General features: G+C 48.8%; 7 protein-coding genes across 7 annotated transcripts; 4 read left to right on the top strand and 3 right to left on the bottom strand.

Annotated features, from left to right (window-relative positions):
• Nucleotides 1-1,742: 1,742 nt before the first annotated feature.
• BO88DRAFT_480199 (glycoside hydrolase family 71 protein) lies at nucleotides 1,743-3,254 on the top strand (the record flags this gene model as incomplete). Its single annotated transcript, XM_025712122.1, has 4 exons — nucleotides 1,743-1,877; nucleotides 1,934-2,465; nucleotides 2,515-2,646; nucleotides 2,704-3,254. The coding sequence occupies 4 exons, from the start codon at nucleotides 1,743-1,745 to the stop codon at nucleotides 3,252-3,254; spliced, it is 1,350 nt and encodes a 449-aa protein (XP_025564622.1).
• A 1,019-nt stretch (nucleotides 3,255-4,273) lies between these two features.
• On the top strand, nucleotides 4,274-4,806 carry BO88DRAFT_424371 (uncharacterized protein; the record flags this gene model as incomplete). The annotated part of the gene is made up of 2 exons (XM_025708732.1): nucleotides 4,274-4,390; nucleotides 4,438-4,806. The coding sequence occupies 2 exons, from the start codon at nucleotides 4,274-4,276 to the stop codon at nucleotides 4,804-4,806; spliced, it is 486 nt and encodes a 161-aa protein (XP_025564621.1).
• A 927-nt stretch (nucleotides 4,807-5,733) lies between these two features.
• BO88DRAFT_480193 (uncharacterized protein) lies at nucleotides 5,734-7,722 on the top strand (the record flags this gene model as incomplete). Its single annotated transcript, XM_025712121.1, has 5 exons — nucleotides 5,734-5,921; nucleotides 5,964-6,364; nucleotides 6,533-6,654; nucleotides 6,713-7,183; nucleotides 7,231-7,722. 5 exons carry the CDS (start codon nucleotides 5,734-5,736, stop codon nucleotides 7,720-7,722), a joined length of 1,674 nt encoding a protein of 557 aa, XP_025564620.1.
• A 128-nt stretch (nucleotides 7,723-7,850) lies between these two features.
• On the bottom strand, nucleotides 7,851-8,746 carry tpcG (oxidoreductase tpcG; the record flags this gene model as incomplete). Its single annotated transcript, XM_025712120.1, has 1 exon — nucleotides 7,851-8,746. Exon 1 carries the CDS (start codon nucleotides 8,619-8,621, stop codon nucleotides 7,851-7,853), a length of 771 nt encoding a protein of 256 aa, XP_025564619.1. The 5' UTR covers nucleotides 8,622-8,746.
• A 1,913-nt stretch (nucleotides 8,747-10,659) lies between these two features.
• Nucleotides 10,660-12,288, bottom strand: BO88DRAFT_442874 (uncharacterized protein). Its single transcript, XM_025709988.1, has 5 exons — nucleotides 11,934-12,288; nucleotides 11,259-11,497; nucleotides 11,163-11,233; nucleotides 10,948-11,032; nucleotides 10,660-10,877 (listed from the first exon to the last, which is right to left on the bottom strand). The coding sequence occupies exons 1-5, from the start codon at nucleotides 12,115-12,117 to the stop codon at nucleotides 10,818-10,820; spliced, it is 639 nt and encodes a 212-aa protein (XP_025564618.1). The 5' UTR covers nucleotides 12,118-12,288; the 3' UTR covers nucleotides 10,660-10,817.
• A 285-nt stretch (nucleotides 12,289-12,573) lies between these two features.
• BO88DRAFT_362893 (putative MFS monosaccharide transporter) lies at nucleotides 12,574-14,713 on the top strand (the record flags this gene model as incomplete). Its single annotated transcript, XM_025703929.1, has 8 exons — nucleotides 12,574-12,718; nucleotides 12,771-12,823; nucleotides 12,871-13,143; nucleotides 13,196-13,273; nucleotides 13,325-13,720; nucleotides 13,773-14,118; nucleotides 14,180-14,265; nucleotides 14,321-14,713. 8 exons carry the CDS (start codon nucleotides 12,574-12,576, stop codon nucleotides 14,648-14,650), a joined length of 1,707 nt encoding a protein of 568 aa, XP_025564617.1. The 3' UTR covers nucleotides 14,651-14,713.
• Nucleotides 14,714-15,714: 1,001 nt separating this feature from the next.
• Nucleotides 15,715-18,036, bottom strand: BO88DRAFT_480182 (uncharacterized protein; the record flags this gene model as incomplete). Its single annotated transcript, XM_025712119.1, has 1 exon — nucleotides 15,715-18,036. The coding sequence occupies one exon, from the start codon at nucleotides 18,034-18,036 to the stop codon at nucleotides 15,715-15,717; it is 2,322 nt and encodes a 773-aa protein (XP_025564616.1).
• Between the last annotated feature and the right edge of the window lie 1,099 nt (nucleotides 18,037-19,135).

Genomic DNA, 19,135 nt, shown 5'->3' with positions numbered 1-19,135 from the left:
GATAAGAGTAGGGTAGGACCACCCGGGCTTTGGAGCGACGTTGAGCAGCCCTGACTCGCATAAATGAGGATGAAAGGTGATGGAGGCAACGATAGTAGTAAACTGGTACGTGCTCTTGCGGCCTGGTCACGAGCACATGCCCAATCCGAAGTCACAAAGTGAGATCGGAGAGTCCTATGAAAACACAGGAATGGCAGGACTGGCGGCGAGGACAGCAAGAAACACGTACTTCCTTTACCACAGAAAGATGATGATGATGGGACCGAGGGGAAGGATGACGATTCTGGCGATGCTGGTGATGCTGGTGACGCTGGCGATGATGGTGGTGATGGTGGGGATGGTGGTGGGAGGAGAACGCGAGATATGAAATGGCCAGAGAGGCTAGGGAGGGAAGGTGCCAAGAGGGGAGGCTGGGAGTTTCCAGGAAGGAGCTCGGATTGCGGGCCGACCTTGTTCCGGCCGCAGGCAGGCCTTCCTCATTAGGCATCTATACTACGGTACCTGACACCACCTCTTTTCTGCGTCTCAGTTAATCGGTGCCAGCCGAACTTGATAATCATACGTGTTAGCCATGATAGGAGGTTATGACAGTGTTTTTTGACACTACTTAGAATCTTCAGGAATTGGCGAATGTGATGGCCCAATCACGTGATCAGACTACACCACTCAATTTGCCCATCCGCCCATTCGATGAATTCCACGCACTATTTCCTGTATTGCCACACAGCCTGAGTATAGATTGTTCTATTGTCAAAAAACGCTCTTTTCTTTTCTGTATACTACAACCTTTTAACTAGATACATTACACTAATAAACACGTCACACTTAGTAAACAATTGTTGAGTATCGAACACTCAATAGTACTAATCAACCACAAAGATCCAGGTCAATGTAACGCAGCATCCTATAATTTTAGGTGCTTCATTCTCACTCTCGACTCTTTACCAAGATTATAGTTAATAGGTCATTGCTATCAAACTTTCACTCGATCGAAGCAGCTAACCTCCGGGGTATCGGGGTCAAAGAGGAGACTACTGACACCCAGAGCGGATGTATGTCGAAAGCTCCTTAGGCCACTATGTATCAACATTCACTGTAGCAAGGCTAGTGATTGGACTACGATCTTGGTCTATATTAAACAGGCCCTACTTGATACTGCCTGGGATAGACTCTGGACAGTGACAGCCCCTCCTCGGTCTACAATATGTCACCTTCTTCCCCAATAGCCTTCCCCATCATATCCCAACACATTGTAGAAGTTGACCAACCCCATCGGCCATGACCGTTGAAACCAATGAATGTGATCAGGTCAGGAGCCCTCCAAGCAACCCCAAGTGGACGCAAAGTCCCGAGTGCAACCTGCGTTAGGGTGGATGCGCCCGGTGTACTACCTATACTAACCCCAGAGGAGAAATTACACAAAGGCTTCGGGTAGTTACTTGCCACTGCAGGTAATACAACGCTCGATGCATAACACAACCTTAATTATTTTCCGAGCGGGAAGTTACTGTTGTAGAGTTGCGCTCGGAAGAAGCCTACAATGGGGTTTATTCTCCGCCTGGGGTATGAATCTTCAGGCACGGGGTAGGATGCCTAGAAAGTGGTGAATGGTAACAGGCGCCTGGTGATTTGTGAGGAAGTCCGGCATATAAAAATCGGAGTCCCAGGCATTTTAACGGGTTTGTTGAGATGCTACAATCATACCTTATCGACAGAAAATTATATGCTCATTCTTATCAAAGATGCTGGCGAAATCTCTTGTCGTTCTTGCTGCCATTGCGGCAAGCATTCTTAATCCAGTCTTGGGAGCCCCGGCTCTCGATGTCGGACTCACCGAGCCCCAGGCTGAGCCCAAATATGTCTTCGCCCATTTCATGGTCCGTGGACAGTCACCGTACTGAGCTTCCGGGATATCCAATGCTAACTATGATAGGTCGGCATCGTCGAGAACTATCAACTGGAAGACTGGATCACCGACATGAAAGCCGCGCAAGCCATCGGGATTGATGCATTCGCACTAAATTGTGCCAGCATTGACAAGTACACCCCGACGCAGCTCGCACTCGCATACCAAGCTGCCCAGCAAGTCAACTTCAAAGTATTCATCTCGTTCGACTTCGCCTACTGGAGCAACGGCGACACCGCCAAGATCACCGCTTACATGCAACAATACGCGAGCCACCCAGCACAGATGCAATACCGCGGCGGCGCAGTCGTGAGCACCTTCGTCGGGGACAGCTTCAACTGGAGCCCCGTCAAGCAAGCTACCTCTCATCCTATCCATGCCGTGCCTAACCTCCAGGATCCTGCTGCTTCGTCCAGCAATGCCCAGCGGGGCGCTGATGGAGCGTTTTCATGGTACGCATGGCCGACAGACGGGGGCAACAGCATCATCAAAGGGCCAATGACAACAATCTGGGATGACCGGTTCATCAAGGATCTCGCAGGCACGACGTATATGGCGCGTGAGTTGCTCCTCAACAAAATACACTGTGCCATGCTGAGGTCTGTTAGCGGTTTCACCATGGTTTGCTACGCACTTCAACAGCAAGAACTGGGTGTTCATATGCGAGAACCTACCCACCCTGCGTTGGGAGCAGCTGCTAACCATGAAGCCAAGTCTTGTCGAAATAATCTCATGGAACGGTAAGTAGATAGCCCACTCTATTCCGAAGATAACTAGTAGAATAACATATATGCCAGACTACGGCGAATCCCACTATATCGGCCCTTACAGCGCCAACCACAGCGATGATGGCTCTTCCAAATGGGCGAAGGGCATGCCTCACGACGCCTGGCGCGACCTCTACAAGCCTTACATCGCCGCATACAAAGCTGGAGATAGCAAGCCCACCATCACTCAGGAAGGGCTGGTGTACTGGTATCGGCCCACGCCAAAGGGGGTGAACTGTCCCGAGGATAATATGCCTGCGCCGAATGGATTCCAGATGCTTAGTGATAGTATCTTTGTATCGACAATGTTGAGTAGTCCTGCTACATTGACAGTAACGAGTGGGTCCTACGCGCCTGTCAAAGTTGATGTGCCCGCTGGCATTGTTACGACGAATGTGACAATGGGCATAGGGGCGCAGACGTTCCAGGTTAGTCGGAATGGACAGGCTATTCTGAGTGGGAAGGGTGGTCTGGACGTGGCCGATCGGAGCAAGTATTATAATTTCAATGTGTTTGTTGGGAGTGTGATGGGAGGTTCCGCTGCCGCGAATGCGTCTGTGAGGGTGAGGCGCCAGGCCTGAGCTGTACTGCGTCGGGTATACGGATAGGTAACAGGTTTTGAGGGATTTTGTGTCCAGAAAACTCCCTGTGTAGCTCGAGAATGCGATTGATCTTGCATATGACTCGCTCAAAATGTTATTATCCGGGAATGGAGAAAACAACGGTTGCAGTACGAGTAGTAATAAAGGTGTCATGGACGGCACGAATGCTTAAAAGTAGTACAAAGTTGATCACACACCGCATGATGCATGTTAGATGCGTCGGAAGTGTAAATGGAGCAAGAACAACGCCGTTTCTGTGTGACAGGCAAAAGACCTGAGATGCGCTTTCCCGAGAATAGTGCTCCAAAAATACCCGGTTCACTCTTGCCATTGCCGGTGGAGTGACATGAGCACTGGTCTTATTACGTGGTTGTAATAAGCTCTGATTTGTCCATTAGATATAATAACTCAACGGTTTACTGTGTCTCACGGTCACTCGGGAAAATAAGAGCAGATTACTTGTATTCATCAAACTTTTGCCTGTACAGTATATGTTATTATGTCATGTAACCATATACTTCTGTATTCGGGGATTGTGAATGGCGTATTTTACTTCTAGGGAAGAAGCCGAAAGTACTAGTATGATCAAAATGTAATATTTCACTTCCACGTCATGTAGCACAGTTGCCGACACGCAAAATACCGGCATCTAACTCGCTAGCGCCTCACATCTCAGTGCAAAATTATAGCGTACAGAATATAAACTCCCAGTCTATAAATCTGCTCAAGAGCTGTGGCGCTCCTCGTCGGGTCAAAGCGAGTCAGATTCTGCATACTCGGGAACCTCCGATTCATGCTCCCAACAGAGAACAAATAAATCCAAAAGCAGAGTTACATATGCCACCTCTGGACGGGATGTCAAGTAAGAGAAAACTGCATGAAGGTCCTCCTCGACCATTATTACGAGTATATCTCTATAAATACATCATGGCCAACTATGCAGAGTGCTTTCTACGTGATTGCGACACAAGTATACCGACATAATCTCACCCGGCACAATGGAAACCCAGCTTGGAGGAGACGACATGTACCGGCGGATATTGGCGATGCTTGCAAGTCTAGGACTAGCTGAGAGCGACTTGCCCCCTGAGTATATGCTAGTCAGGTCAGACAATGTAAGTTTAGCATGATCGTCAGCATTGAGATTGCTAACATAAAGCAGGGTTCGAACCCATATTTTCCCGAAGGGCAAGAGTATACACTCTACGACCTCATGTGCGTGTATGAGTTCCTAAAACAACGCAGAATTATGACCGCCTCTGATCTGGACAGTGACCATGGCGATGCATCGACCAGTTCTGTTCCTTCTAATCAGCTAGTGGCTCAAGGTCAGACACAGTCGGATGATACTGAGCTCTCGACTAGCTCAGCACTGGGTGATAACCTAATGGATGTTGATACGGAGACTGAGGACCTTCCTTGCAGTTGTTTTGTTACAAAATACGTGGAACATAGTGGGCAAGATACAGCGGGGCTAGGCAGACAAGTCAGTGCATCGCATGCTTCAGGAAGTCGCGAGAAGGACGCCTGATTGCAGCCGTTCCACACATCCTATTGAATGTGAAGGGTATCTAGAAAGAGGCCATCATAGCAACCCCTTTATCCAGACCATGATACCTAGTCTCGCGCGAAAAGGATTCACTAATAGCCATGTTCAGTACCATGGAGCTTATACTCATCCCTTTGGTGTCATAATGGTGGTCTAACTAGCAGTATCCCGGATTGGAAAGGAAGAAGCCAGTAGGATAAATTGATCTAGGACCCAGGACCTGAGATTTCTTGTATGTACTAAGATAGTGATGCCTCACTAGGAAGTTTATATAAAGCCACGCACGTGCTGACATGTCTTTTGCATTTAACACCAGTGAAGTTTTCAGTGCAAGTATACAGCGTAAAGCACAGCGACCGGGGAAAGCGGGAGGGCCCAGATTGGCAGAAGGTTTAACCGCCCTCCTGGAGTAATCATCTGATGCGATTTGCGAATTGACAACCAGACGGGCCCTTGTAATCCTCGATTCTTCCTGTAGGCGCTCCGCCACATCGTACGCGGGAGCAGATGGATGATTATTGGGCGAGAATAAGTAGCTGTCCAAGCACCGCCTCGATGCAGCCCAATCAACGCCCCCATTCACCTATTTCACCTATTTTTTGCAACTCTCCCTCATCCTCATTTCCACAAATCTTTCTTCACTTATTATTATGCTCAAGTGTTTTAAGAGCTTGATTCACCTGATTGCACCAATCCTTGAACAGTGCTAGCTTTCAATTTCGCGATTGATTGGTATGATACTTAGCCAACAACGCCTTCCAGATTGAGACACCATCAACTTGGTTGACACTTCAGGCCATGCCTTCAAATCCGAGCAATGTTTCCGAATTTCGGGTTGCAGAGACAGCCACAGGCCCATCAAACGAAGAGTGAGTACTCAGGAAACTATATCTTCAGTCTCTGACATATATGGCCACCGATGAGGCCATGGAACGCAGTACCGAACGTGCAGCTAGCCCTACAGCCCTCGACCAAGCCCCACCTGCGTCCGACGGTATCTCGCACACATTAGGATCGATACGAAACGGCAATCAAGATGACCAATATCCCTCGCTACGTGTCGTCTCTAATCCAAGACCAATAGAGTTCGAACAAACGTAATCTTCAATCTAGCCGAATTATCTACTGATGTAAAACAGCGTCGCAAGTACGGTATCCGCCAAGCCTCGACAGTTTAGAAGTCGCTACAGCCTGGGGAACACTTTAGAATCAGTCCGGCAGTGGAGAGCGAAGAGAGAACAGGAATACATCCGTCAAATGCAAGCCTTTGCTTATGTCCCGTCAGACAGTCAGCTTCCAGATATCGAAAGATTAATATCCTTGAATCGGCCGCTGGAAGGAGAACCCACCTATCAGTATGCAGGCGCTGATACTGTCCAAGCGGAACCGTGTGTGAGGAGGCCAGACCATCAACTGTCAAGCGGGTTGGTTGGTTATATGACTAAATCTCCTGAGTTATCTGGACTCGGCAGCCACCAAGATACTGTCATTTCGCGGCACTTGGATGGGTATAGCAAACAAAAGGATTCTCTTCTGACCCGTGCCTTATATTCCGCGGATGAGACGGGGTATCGTGGTGGGGGTACAGCGGTGCATAATGAATTGCGTTTGTTGGAAGATGAAACCCCCTTGAGAGCCATAACGCCGAAGGAATACGTCGACAATGCCCCGGAATTGCAGATCATGACTGCTGAAACCTTACCTGAAGGCCCATCACCTACTCCATCTTTGCTATCCAAGACCTACCATGGAACACTGACAATTCTGTCTCGTATCGGCCTAAGAGAAAGCGAGACTCGACGAGGCTACACACGGATCAGATGGAAGAATGTAAGTAATCAACACCTATAACCACAAGCCGGTGTCTTTCGCGATTGACGTCTCACAGGGTCGGGACAAATGGCTGTATGATGATTATGTCGAGCATGTGCCAGGTGCTTTGGAAGACATGAAGGCATTCTTAAGGTCATCAGCATATGTCACAACTGCTGATATGAATGGTGGTAGTCAGCAAGTCACAACAAGCTCCACCTCTTCCTGTAATTCAACTTCGAGCGCATCACAGATGCAACACTCTCCCTCGAGTAGATTTACGAATCAATTACAAGGCTCGAATATTATACCCACTAGCGACAGCCAAACGGATGTTGAACTGGGTGAAATGGTCTCTCATCCTCCACTTCTCCTGTCATGTCTTGAAAAAAGCAGATATGCAGTAGAGCTACGCCAAAAGTCTATCATAGGCGTAGCAGATGATAGGCAGTTGTTTTACACACTACGCCGTATCTACCATGAGCACCGAGGACGACTAAGACCCATATGGTCTCTGAAAACCCTGCATAGTATTCATTTCATGAAGGTAAGCAGACCTTCCCCGGCACTCCTCATATGCTTACCACGCACCAGTTTGCCTATGGCGGAAGCCGCTACATCGATGTTCGATGCCACGAAGAAATCTGCGAAACGGGCAGACCTTGTGTCTGCGTGCCTCCCGAGCAACTTGTCCTCCCTAAAGGAAAGGAATACGACTGTCGTCCGGTTCCTCCAAAGCTTTCCCCACCTATCGGCCCACGACTCATGATGGACTTCTTCAACAACCCTCAGTACATTGCCCCAAATAGCACCTTGATTGTTCAACAACTTCCGAAACGGGCATGTGGGAAGCTGCAGAATGAGTACATAAATCCTACCGAGGCATGGGGTATCTTTTACAAGGAAGACTGGAACTGGGCGAAGATTTGGTGGATTCTCGCATTGGGCTTCTTCCCTCCAAGTTTGCTTTTTGGGGTACTGTGGACTGTTTTCAAGCAGGATATTTCGGGTGCTTTTGGTGTGGCGAGTTGGTGGATGGCTGGTGCGTCAATCATTGTGGGTATCGTTGGGACCTATGATATGTGATGAATATGACTTTGCTTATCGGTTATGTACTTGTTAATATGCCTTTATATTCTTTTCTTTGAACCTGATATCTCTTGCGCTAAATCATACGAAACCAACCTCCAACGGCCCCTGTAGAGACCATGACACTAAGCAGGCCCCGTAGACGGCAAATACGGATGCAAAAACGGAAAGTAATGTCTCACCAGCCCCATCAGGATACACATAGGTGTGCCCCACGGAAACTTCGCCCTGCCATTCGTATTCACAACACAAACATTGCGCATATCATAGCGCCCATCTGGATCATCCACCGCCTCAAGCATCCCAGCCGCCAGATCCAAATACGACAGCGGGCCATTCTCCTCAGTGAAACTTAGCGCATGCCCGCGCTGTACATCCACCGACAGTGCGCCAGGCTTGACGAAGATAGTAGTCAGCCATGCCGCTTCCTTGCGCAGGATACCTTCCGTTTTGACGAGATCGTCATACACGAACGAGGCGGAGCGGAGTAGTATCTGCTTAAGTAATACCGGGACATGGCGCGATAGCTGTTCGTCCAGTGATGCAGACGATAGTAACGCAATTTTTGGTGCTTGATTCAGAGCTTGTAAGGCGCTAATGACCGTCGTGGCCGTGTCCTGTCCCAACCGACAGCCTGGGAGGTTGTCGTTTGTAGACACAACAAGAAAGATGGCGCGGCAGTCGTACATACAAGCACCCAGAAGCTCTTCATCGTGGATACTGCCCTCGAATATGGTTATCTTGTCTTGGTTCTCAGAGACCTCGGGCATGAGACGTAAGAGTTTCGCTTTGTCGCGGCAGTATGCGTTGATGTGTGCGTCCGGTCGCTTCATGAGGATATTGAGGAGTGCGGTGCCGCACTTGCCGGTTGAGCCTAAAACAGCGTATTTGGGCATGTTGGCTAGAGTGAGGCTTTTAGGTTCTGCCTGGATGGTGTATGTTTCGCGCAGAGAGAGGTTTTCTCAAGGTGGGAAACCGGATGGCAAGTTCGCAAAATCGCGACATTTGCTGTTGAGGCTTTTGTTGACTTGAGGGCGCTTATAGCTTGGATGCAATTGGCTTGCATTTGCTGGGGTTGAACTGGTGTTTGTGAGTTGGCAATCCCAGCTATCAACATCCCTGTCGATACGGGTGACCATGTGTGCCGGGTCGGCGCTCACGGGAAGCTTAACTATCATGCCGATGAGGTAGAACATTATTACTTGATAGAGATGAAATTTATAGCGATCAGAATAGCATTAATGGTATCCATGATTCATATGTTGCGAAAGCTAGCATCACATTTGGGTTGTAGGCTATCTGTCGCCTTCTTCGGAAATTGCGCACGGCTAGGGCGTGATGTCTATTCTCGACAGCTTCCCACTAGCGGTCAGAACCTTATAATATTGCTGTAGTGTAATACTTTAGCACATGAAACATATAGACTTTCCATGTCACTTACCATATCATGTTGCAAAGGAATTGATACTTTAGATACCGGTCTCTTATCTACCTTCAGACAGTGGTTCCCTAGCGAATGACTACCATATAACAAGAAGTTCATCAGCTCCGTTCGGTCCGTCCTACCTTCAGACGGCCATGTAGCTGTGACAATGCCCGCAATGCGCCTGACTGGATTTTCGAAGACATCAAAAGTACATGATGCATCTGATGGCCGGAATAACTGCCAGTAATCTGGTTTGTGTCGTCAATGCTGTCCAGAAAATCATGGAAAATGGCGTATGGAAGCTCCCAAACACCTGGTTCGCTCTACGTTCGGAATCCATGAGCAGCTGCTTGACCTCGAAAATTTGACTTCTATGGGACCTTGCTGCGGAGATAGCAGGATCACCCTGGCTTCTTGTTGTGTCACTGTTCCTCCCCGTGGCACAGACACATGATCCAACATTAGTGCGTGGATGATGTATAGAAATGATGGTTGTCTAAAGGGAAATATATTGAAGTAGTAATATACTTCGAAGTTGAATGCTCTTGTTGGCGATGAGCTGTATCCTTCCAGAAATGATCCCATTTCATTTCCCACATTTTTCCTGTGCGCAATGCTGATCTAGTAAGATAGTTAACATTAGTTGAATAGCGTCACAATTTAGCAGTAAGAGAATTTTCAGAGAACGTAGTGTGGCATTATACGCTTAAGACAATTTCCGGTGCCAGTTGCTTCCTGTCACTGCTGGTAAGGCGCTTGGGCCGCTGATCGCTCCAATATCGGACATAAGCCGGCCTCGCAAACTATATCACGAAATGTACTAGCATAGACTGCATTGGTTCCGGATTTTTAGACAGCTCGATGGAATGAGCTTGATGTGACCATGGTGCACAGACTAAGTTCATTTTATGCAAGTCGAGCTGTAATCACCCTCCTTCTTAAGTCCGAGGACAGGCAGGTGGAGATTGATGTACTGTAAACTTGGTAGGACCATATAGATTCCATGCTGTAATAGGTCAGAAGTAAGTGCGAATTGGCAGGGCCAATGCCATTAGAACTAGTGCTGTTGGGACGTTGTAGTGGTGAAGTTGGTACGCTGGTAATATGCCCGAGCAAAAATATACACCCCCTAATGAAAACTCTAGACATCTCAGCTTCTGCTGATGACGTACACGGAGCGATCATCTTGTAAATGAGATTAGGGTCTATCTAGGTTGTTGGAACATCATTTGCACATTTTCGCTATTCACTGTGTTGTGCTGCGGGCATCGGCCGGGAAGGGAAACCCGCAGTGGGGAAAACCTCACAACCCGGCGGTGACTAGCAGTTACTCCCTATGAAGGAAGATGCGACGGAAACGATGCTACTTTGTCGAATAAATCTGTTTTAATGTAAGTCGGTGAAGGACAAAGAACAGGTATTGCACCTGTGTTCCTGCAATATTCTTGCGCGCTCGTATCTATTTCGAGACCATACTATTCAGGCGTACTGGATGCTAATACTGGAAGATTTTATTGCCTCGGACCTGACCAAGACGCCTTGGTGGGGCACCCAGTGACTGGTATCAATACTCAATGTCTCTTAATAAAGAAGTGAGCTAGCAGGTGGCGCCAGAAGCATGACGCCAGAACTGATGGTGTTGAGAGTGAGTGGTGGGAGCCGCAAGTCAAATCAGGCCAACCGTTCTCACGACGGACCAACATCGACACTTCTCCGTCTCACCTTCCTTTGCATGGCACACTGGGCGAATGAAATGCACTAAAGCAGCGGAGACGCCAAAGGCGAATGACTTTAACCTGGACTCGCTTGTCCCTTCTCGGCGGGTAACCGAGGCTACCTAAACTGTGTTCACTCACCGGCATCCCCGTGGGGATCCCCGAGCTGACCCCCTTTTCCCCATGGCACCGTGACCTCGACTATTCGGCCATCAAAACATGTATCGCATACATCTCTCGCAATCTGACCACCAACCCACAGAAAAATCCATGGATCCGGCTTGATTGAATGTTACCTCCAAGTCAAGGAAGGCGCGTGAGTCACAAGTGGGCCCGGCTGACGGCACGACCAGCTGTTGGCTTCGGACTTGAATACCTGGATAGGCCGGGACCAGGAGGTCGGTGGTCTCATATCCTGGCAACCCCGATTCTCTCGACGGTGGCCCGAGCCATCTGCCGCGCGAAGGATGCCGGCTCGAGCAAGCAGTAGACTGCGAAGCAAAAATCACGGCGTGAAATGAACCCCGCAATAGCGACCGAGCGGAATCAGGCGCTGATCGGTTGGGTGGCCGACATACGCCAGCGCAGAGTGGGAGACGCAAGGGGCTTTTAGCGTTGGACACTGGATGGGCTGTAGTAGTAGTGAGGTGATATTCCACGTGTCGCAGAAGCTCAACTCGTGGCAAACCTGTGATCACACATCGTGACAGTGGTCTAAGAACAGAGCCTAACGGTTGATGGGTATTTTCATGACCAGCCAGTGAGAAAAAGAGCAGTCCTAACCATGGGCCGACTTCCGGCTGTTGTGCCGGCCTGATGGCTGCAAGTTTGGTGGTTGTAGGGGTAATCCGGCTAAATCTGACCATCATTGCCTGTCAGAGAATGGTCTGGTCTCTTCTGCTCTCCAGATCCGTCCTGTGCATTCCCCCATATTCTACCTCCGCTTTTTCCATTGACAGTGGTGGTCGTGCCCCCTCGCCCTTACCATGGTTCCCCTCTTTTCTTCCATCCCCGCAAAATCCACTGGCTGCTTTCATACCATTTCACGATATCCTATCTGTCCCAACCTATGTACTTGATGTCATCATTCAACCGTGTCACCCGGCTAGCGCTTGCCAAGCACCGCCAGGCGTAGCCATTGCCAGGCCGCCCGCCACGAAGCTTGTATCCAACCGGCGGATATAATCCAATCCGACCTCCACAATGCCGAACCTGCGCCGATGACAAACCATGCCTAATCATAGCCCCCATGGCATCCGACTGGCCCCACGGGGATGAATGAAATCCTTGGGGTAAAAGGATTGTAGCACGCCTTACCAGACCTAGCTAGTCTGGCACCGATGGATGAAGTCTGGCTAAATCGAATGCCCAATCATGGGGCTATGGGACACGCTTCGTGAAATTGCATGACATCGATGTCGGCCAGTAGCGACATTGATCTAGTTTCAAATTGGAATAGCCTAAACAAAAAAACAAAAGCAGTCGAGGAAAGGATGATGCTGCAGCTATAGCTATACGGGACGAATGGTAGGCGTTGCGTCCTGGTCCGGTTGTTTTTATGTCGCATGCTCCCCGCGAGATGACGATCGTTGGTCTTCGTTCTCTTACTTTCTGTCACTCACATATCTTGTGAATTACACTGTTCTCTGTTCATTTCATCGGTCGTCTGCAGGGTTTGTACCGTGACTGTCCATACCATCCTTCAATATGGGTATGGGTGCGGGCGCTGAGGCCGTGTCCGGCAAGCGTGCTGAGCTCGCCGGCAATCGCGTCGGATGGCGCGGGCTCCTGAGCAGCAAGAAGACCTTTGCGATTGCTCTTTTCGCGTCGCTGGGTGGTTTCGTCTATGGATGTAGGTTTGATATGGCTTATTGACAACGAAACCCGGCTAACGGGCTTGGAAGACAACCAGGGAATGTTCTCCGAGATTCTTACAATGAACTCCTTCATCAAAGCGGTATGCCATCTCTTCACCTCGTCTCGCACCCACGCTAACAGGTAAAGACCGACGGATATGCAGCGCGAACCGGTCTTAAGCAGGGTATGCTTACATCCATTCTGGAATTGGGAGCGTGGGTCGGTACACTATTGAACGGTTATCTCGCCGATGCCATGGGTCGTCGTCAAACTGTCGTTGTTGCTGTGGTCATCTTCTGCGTCGGTGTGATTGTCCAGGCTTGTACGAAAAACGCAGGCTATGTTTTTGCCGGTCGGTTCGTTACCGGTCTGGGAGTGGGTAATCTGAGTATGATTGTTCCTCTGTATAACGCAGAGCTGGTACGTCACACAGCGCCTTCCCGGTACATGTTCACGAGTGTTGACGATTTAGGCTCCCCCCGAAATTCGTGGCTCTCTAGTCGCCGTGCAGCAGCTTTCCATTACCTTCGGTATCATGGTCAGCTTCTGGGTATGTTATACTATCTATATATTTTTTGAAATCAAAAGCTAACTATGACAGATTGGCTACGGCACCAACTACATTGGCGGGACAGGTGATGGACAGTCCATTGCGGCCTGGGAGATCCCCGTTTGCATTCAAGTCCTCCCGGCCCTGATCCTCGCTGCGGGAATGGTTTTGTTCATGCCTCAGTCGCCTCGTCATCTGATGAACCAGGGACGGGACGAGGAATGTTTGCAGACTCTTGCCCGACTTCGCGATGCCCCCACCGACGACATTCTGGTTCGCATCGAGTACTTGGAGATCAAGTCGCTCAAGATGTTTGAGGAGGAAACTGCCAAGAAGAAGTACCCTCAATATCAGGATGGATCGTTTAAGAGTAACTTCATGATTGGGTTCCACGACTACCTTTCGCTCATCACAAACCCGTCACTGTTCAAGCGGACCACTGTTGCGGTATGCTAGGACTCATCTCCAACTTCACATACTTCATTACTGACATCTGTAGTGCTTGATCATGCTTTTCCAACAATGGAACGGAATCAATGCCATTAACTACTACGCGCCTCAAGTCTTCGAAGGCCTTGAATTGGGAGGAAATACGACATCCCTCTTGGCTACCGGTGTTGCTGGTATCTTCGAGTTTGTCTTCACAATCCCTGCCGTTCTCTGGGTCGACAACATCGGTCGTAAGAAGATCCTACTTGCCGGTGCGGTTGGTATGGCAGTCTGCCATTTCATCTGCGCGGGTCTCATTGGCTCGTACGAGGGGACATTTGGAGAGCACAAGAGCGCAGGATGGGCGACAGTCGCATTCGTGTGGATCTTCATCATTAACTTTGCCTACTCATGGGGTACGTGATATCCGATCAATAACTCGCACTCATTAACAGTAATGCTTACTATTTCAAATAGGTCCGTGCGCATGGATCGTGGTATCCGAAGTTTTCCCGCTCAGCATGCGTGCCAAGGGCGTCAGTATCGGCGGTAGCAGCAACTGGGTAAGTGATCCAGTACCACTTCTTTCAGAGAAACACTAATGCTGACTACTCCCAGCTCAACAACTTCGGTGTCGGTCTAGCCACCTCCCCCTTCATCGCCGCCTCCACCTACGGCACCTTCATCTTCTTCGGCTGCATCACCGTGGTCGGAGCGGTCTACGTGTGGTTCTTCGTTCCCGAAACCAAGGGGCGCACACTAGAAGAGATGGACGAACTATTCGGCTCTGAGGGCATGGCAGCCGAAGACGAGGCGCTCCGACAACAGATTGATCGCGAGATCGGCTTGACGGCACTGCTTCACGGGGAGATGATTGAATCTACCGAGAAGATTCCCGAGAAGGCGGTCCATGCTGACGATGTGGCCCTGGCTCCTCCCTCGGCGTAAGCCAGCCGCATGTGGTGGAGCCGAGCATACAGTGCCATAACCATATCAAAGGGGGGCGCGGGTGAAACCTAATACCAAAGGGGAGGGAAAGACGGACAGAAAGGAAAGGCCCGGCTATCCGTATCCGGAACGGCTGGAAGCAAGCCAGCCATGAAGGAGCAAACAAAGCACGATTGGCTGCTACTTACTTACTGTCATCAGCCCCCTCTTTAGCCGTAATACCAAGGAAATAATGCAGTGTAGTACTTAATCAGACCAATCCACTTAGGCTATATTCCGCCCCTCTTTCTTTGGGGAATAAAGAAAAAAAGAAAAGAAAAAAAAAAGTAATCCCGAGCTACCGCCTCGTCATCAGGTCTTATTCCTACCAACCACACCTTCGCGCCCAGACCCCTAAAATCCCTAGTACCGTTTGTTATGTATTGTCCATTGGCTCATCCCTCCGCATAGGCGGGTCGAGCCGAATGCGGAGGGCTCCAGTTGGTTCTTGCTCGGGCCAATCAGTACTATTTGCGCGGTACCCCGCGGGTCTGAATCGTCCGGAGAAAAGCCGGGGAGAGAGACTTCCCGGGGATTATTATTGTTGACAATAGTAGGATTCTTATGGACTAGGCTAAGTTGGGACGGTATTAGGCACTCGCTAAATTTCGACGTTGGTAACAGAGGAAGGGGCAGGTGATGGGGGCTAGAATTGAGGCACGAGAAATGACTTAGGGTGGGAATGGTTACACTCCCCTTTTTTCTTCGAACAATGAGGATAGAAAAAGCATTCTGATTGTATATCCAACAGCTATTTGATATTCACCCAGGAGGAGGGGAAAAAAAGAATACGATTGTCTCAAAGTAACAAGACATGTTGTGAAGCCAAAACTGGACTTCCGCAGTACGACATTGGAAGCCGTTCATTCATTTTGTTAGACTCATTTAAAAAGGGAGTCAAAGCAAGCCAACTCAACTCCCGACAATCCCGCGTAGTGACATATGACCAGGTATTCGGACAATCCTAATTCTCTTCCACATGAACTCTCGTAGAAGAGACCCATATGCTGCTGGCAGAGGTGGTATTAATATATGTCCAACAATACGTTTGGACATGTTCCATCTGGGGGATGAAGGCATACGCCATGGTATTCACAATGCCGGCGCTCCTGATCATGCTCGATCATTTCCATTTGGGAGTTCTCGTTAGTGAGCCACGTTGGCTTCTTTCTGACCAATTCCATGGCGAATGTGCACATATGAAAGTCAATGATCATGGCCCGACTCAGCTCCGAGTTCCAGAGAATATTGCCTGATCCAAGGTCTTGGTGTTGAACGCCAAGAGACTGGATAACTTTAGCGGAATCATTTACACTTTGTCGTAAAATATGGCTGTCGACCTCGACCTCGTCAATACTCTCTCCACCCCATCCCATGAGTAGCATGTGTCTGATAGGCCCCGCTCCGAGAAGAAAGTACATCCTGCGCAAGTCAATCTTTCCGATATATACTGGGACTGCGGATCCCTGTACAGGCTCAAGCATTCGGTAAATATCGGCTTCACATTCCAACTGGGGCCAAAGGTAGCAGGTGGTACCTTTGCCAACAATAGTATACCCATACCTGACGCAGGTGAGTTTAAACGGTGCACCAGACAGGCCGCAGCCTCCCATCGGTTCTGCACGGTCAAGACACTCATCTATTGCAGCCTTGATCAACTTGGCCAACCCACGGGTGTTTGTACGGTGATGGGTTGACCCATTCTCCTGGTGGAGCTTGAAGTTTGGACAATCTTTGTCCAGTTTGCCACGCTTCTTTAAGCCACGGAGGCAATTTTGCGTGCAGAATGGTAGGCTCTGACGCTGGCGACTCTTGGCTCCACCTCCTGCATATTTGGGACGCTTTGAGCGTTTCTCAATGGCAGGTAATGCAGAAGATGTGGTATCCATCAAGCGGCGTTTTTGTCCTGGGGCTGAGTCGGGATCAGGGTCTGTTGTATCCTCTCGCTTGGATTTCATGTGGTTTTCGCTGCAGCGAGCTCGTGAACGGGTAGTTTTGCCTCTTCCTGCGGATGCCGCAACTTTGCTCTTTCTGGGGGGGATGAATGTTTTGTCTGAAGGATCGTTTGGTGCTTGTTCCCCTTTGTTCTGACTGATATACGTCAAGTCAAAACTTGTGATCCAGGTTTCCAACGTGGGCTTTGTCTTAGCGGACCATTCAACGCCACGGGGCTGCGAGCCAAAGCCCATGAGTGTTAAACATAGCACTCGTGCAATAGCAGTTAAAGGCCGTAAGAACCACTTGTCACCCCCTTGATCGACCTCCATATGGGGCTCGCAAAGGTGGAATTGCAGAGTTTGTGGGTTGTCGTAAGGCACCCGCAGGAGAACTATCCCCAAACCAGTGGTCACATACCCGTACTCCAGCCCTAGCAATATCATTGTATGATATTCCTGGACTATCGCCGAGCCTGCCAGGCGGGCTGCCTTATATTTCATCCTTTCTGTTTCTTCCGTTGGGATAGTATGGCTCCCAACAATTTCCTCGTAGAAGTTATGCGTCCTCAAGCCTGCGCGAAGGGTATCCATGGGTAACTTGTGGGGCGGTTTATATTCCCCTGTCAAGACTAGCCTTTCTCCCTCCTCATCGTACCATAGGCAGACTGAGTCAGGTTTGGAAGTGATTGGCAGTGTAACTCCTCTCTCCTTACATAGAACCTTCATGAATGATCTGAGATTGGAAAGGTGGTTCATGTATTTGATACCCTCAAAGTTCAAGTGGAAATATTCGCGGGCAGCAGGGATTTTGCTGAGCTCAGCAATGATGCTGACAACATGGTTTTCCACCGCAAAGCGCTCATAGAGTTCTATATCCTTTTCACTCGTTATCTCATTCTTTTTTATATGTTTCCCAGAGACTTCGATGGAATCTATCGAATCAAAAAGGCGCTTTCCGTCATTGTCAGTTGGCTCGAGAAATTTACAAACAGCACTGTATATATCATCCTGCTTGCGCGAAACCTCTGACCAGTGCTCGAATCGATCCGGGCAGACCTTGCCAGTGGCCTCATGTGGTGGCCCTCTCGTACATTTAGACTTGGTTCCGAGTGTCATGGACTTCGAAAGAGACTCATGGCATTGTCGAATCAATTCGATGAACGTCGTATCTCGGAGTAACTCGTCGCGATGCCTGCTCTTTTCTTCATCCGCTCTCGCTTTCTCTTCAAGTGCTGTTCGTTCCGCTTCAAGGGCTCTTCGTTCATCTTCATTGGCCCTTCGTTCATCTTCATTGGCCCTTCGTTCATCTTCATTGGCCCTCCGTTCATGTTCAAGGGCTCTTCGTTCACCTTCAATGGCCCTAATGTGTTTGTCAGACCTCAACTTTACATTCTCAAGTCGACTGTTCATATTCACATACCTCTCACGTTCCTCCAAACTCCTAGCTAGGGCTTCGAGCCTCCTTTTGGATTCGACATACTCAAGTTAAGTTTTGCCCCAAGCTCACCTGAGCGTTTCGCATGACTTACCTCTGTTCTTCTGCCATATTCACTTTGTGCAAGGACTCCTCTGAGTAAGTCTTAGTGAGAGTTGAAAATGACAGACCAAGGCCCAAAGGATTCGTCGTGGAGGGTACTAGTTGAGCGAAAGCCGGGCGTCCAATGAGGGGAAAAACTGGAAAGAAAAGGTGGGAAGTATGGGGGAGTTTAACACCGTGTAGCCAAGAAGACTTCGCTTCTTTCTGCTATCGAAAGCAAACGCGGTTCTATATCGATCCAGAATAGCATGCGGAATAGAGAAACAAGATGGTGCAATTCAAGGGTCTCCCTTATGTATCGGTATGTCATTGAAGATTAAAGCGCAGCGTCGTGGTACTATGTTATCTGAACGAACAAAGAGAGCGGAAGATCACTGTCTTTGATAGTCGGGGCTATTACGCCATGTCAAGGTTCGAAGAGCTTTCGTTCAGATAGAGACACTGAATAATCTCGTATTGATGACCAGCATGATTAGGCCTCCGAGAAAGTTTAAGGAATATTATAGGACGCCACATTGGCAAAGAGAACTGTATACCGTTCTTTGGGTTACTTGAAAGCATCAAATACCGGCCCTGGGGTGCACAGTAATTCCCAGGCGCAATCATTTCTTTTTGCTTTCTTCTCCTTTCATTTTATCTTTTTTCTCTTTGTTAGGACAGAGAATTACTTTTCTTTATTCATTCTTCCTAATTCGTATTCAAAATGCCAAGCCAGGGGAGTCAGAAAAAGAAGTGAGAACTTCACCTTTCAATGATCATCCTAGACGCCCAATGGAATCAAAATCCGACCAACTAAATCCTCATTCTTTTTTCGTTGTAGAAGCTTGAGATTAGCACAGTACCGGCTGAACAGACACTTCCAATGTTTCTAAAGCCCCAAACGGTCCCTACCAGAATATACAATTTGTATTGGTATTCTGGAAAAAATAGAAAAAGAAAAAGAAAAAAAGAAAAAGAAAAAAGGAAAAAAAA

The sequence above is a fragment of the Aspergillus vadensis genome (assembly GCF_003184925.1).
Source record: "Aspergillus vadensis CBS 113365 unplaced genomic scaffold BO88scaffold_7, whole genome shotgun sequence".
Lineage (NCBI taxonomy): Eukaryota > Fungi > Ascomycota > Eurotiomycetes > Eurotiales > Aspergillaceae > Aspergillus > Aspergillus vadensis.
This window is presented reverse-complemented; position numbering and strand designations above follow the sequence as displayed.

Bases quoted from the DNA above. Each gene is read 5' to 3' on its own strand.
- BO88DRAFT_442874 (XM_025709988.1), bottom strand. From the start codon at position 12,117: ATGGGGGCTATGATTAGGCATGGTTTGTCATCGGCGCAGGTTCGGCAT. The intron at 11,234-11,258 runs GTCCCGGCCTAT...CAGGTATTCAAG, and splicing joins ATGAGACCACCGACCTCCTG to TCCGAAGCCAACAGCTGGTC. The intron at 11,033-11,162 runs GTAACATTCAAT...AAAGGGGGTCAG, and splicing joins GCGCCTTCCTTGACTTGGAG to CTCGGGGATCCCCACGGGGA.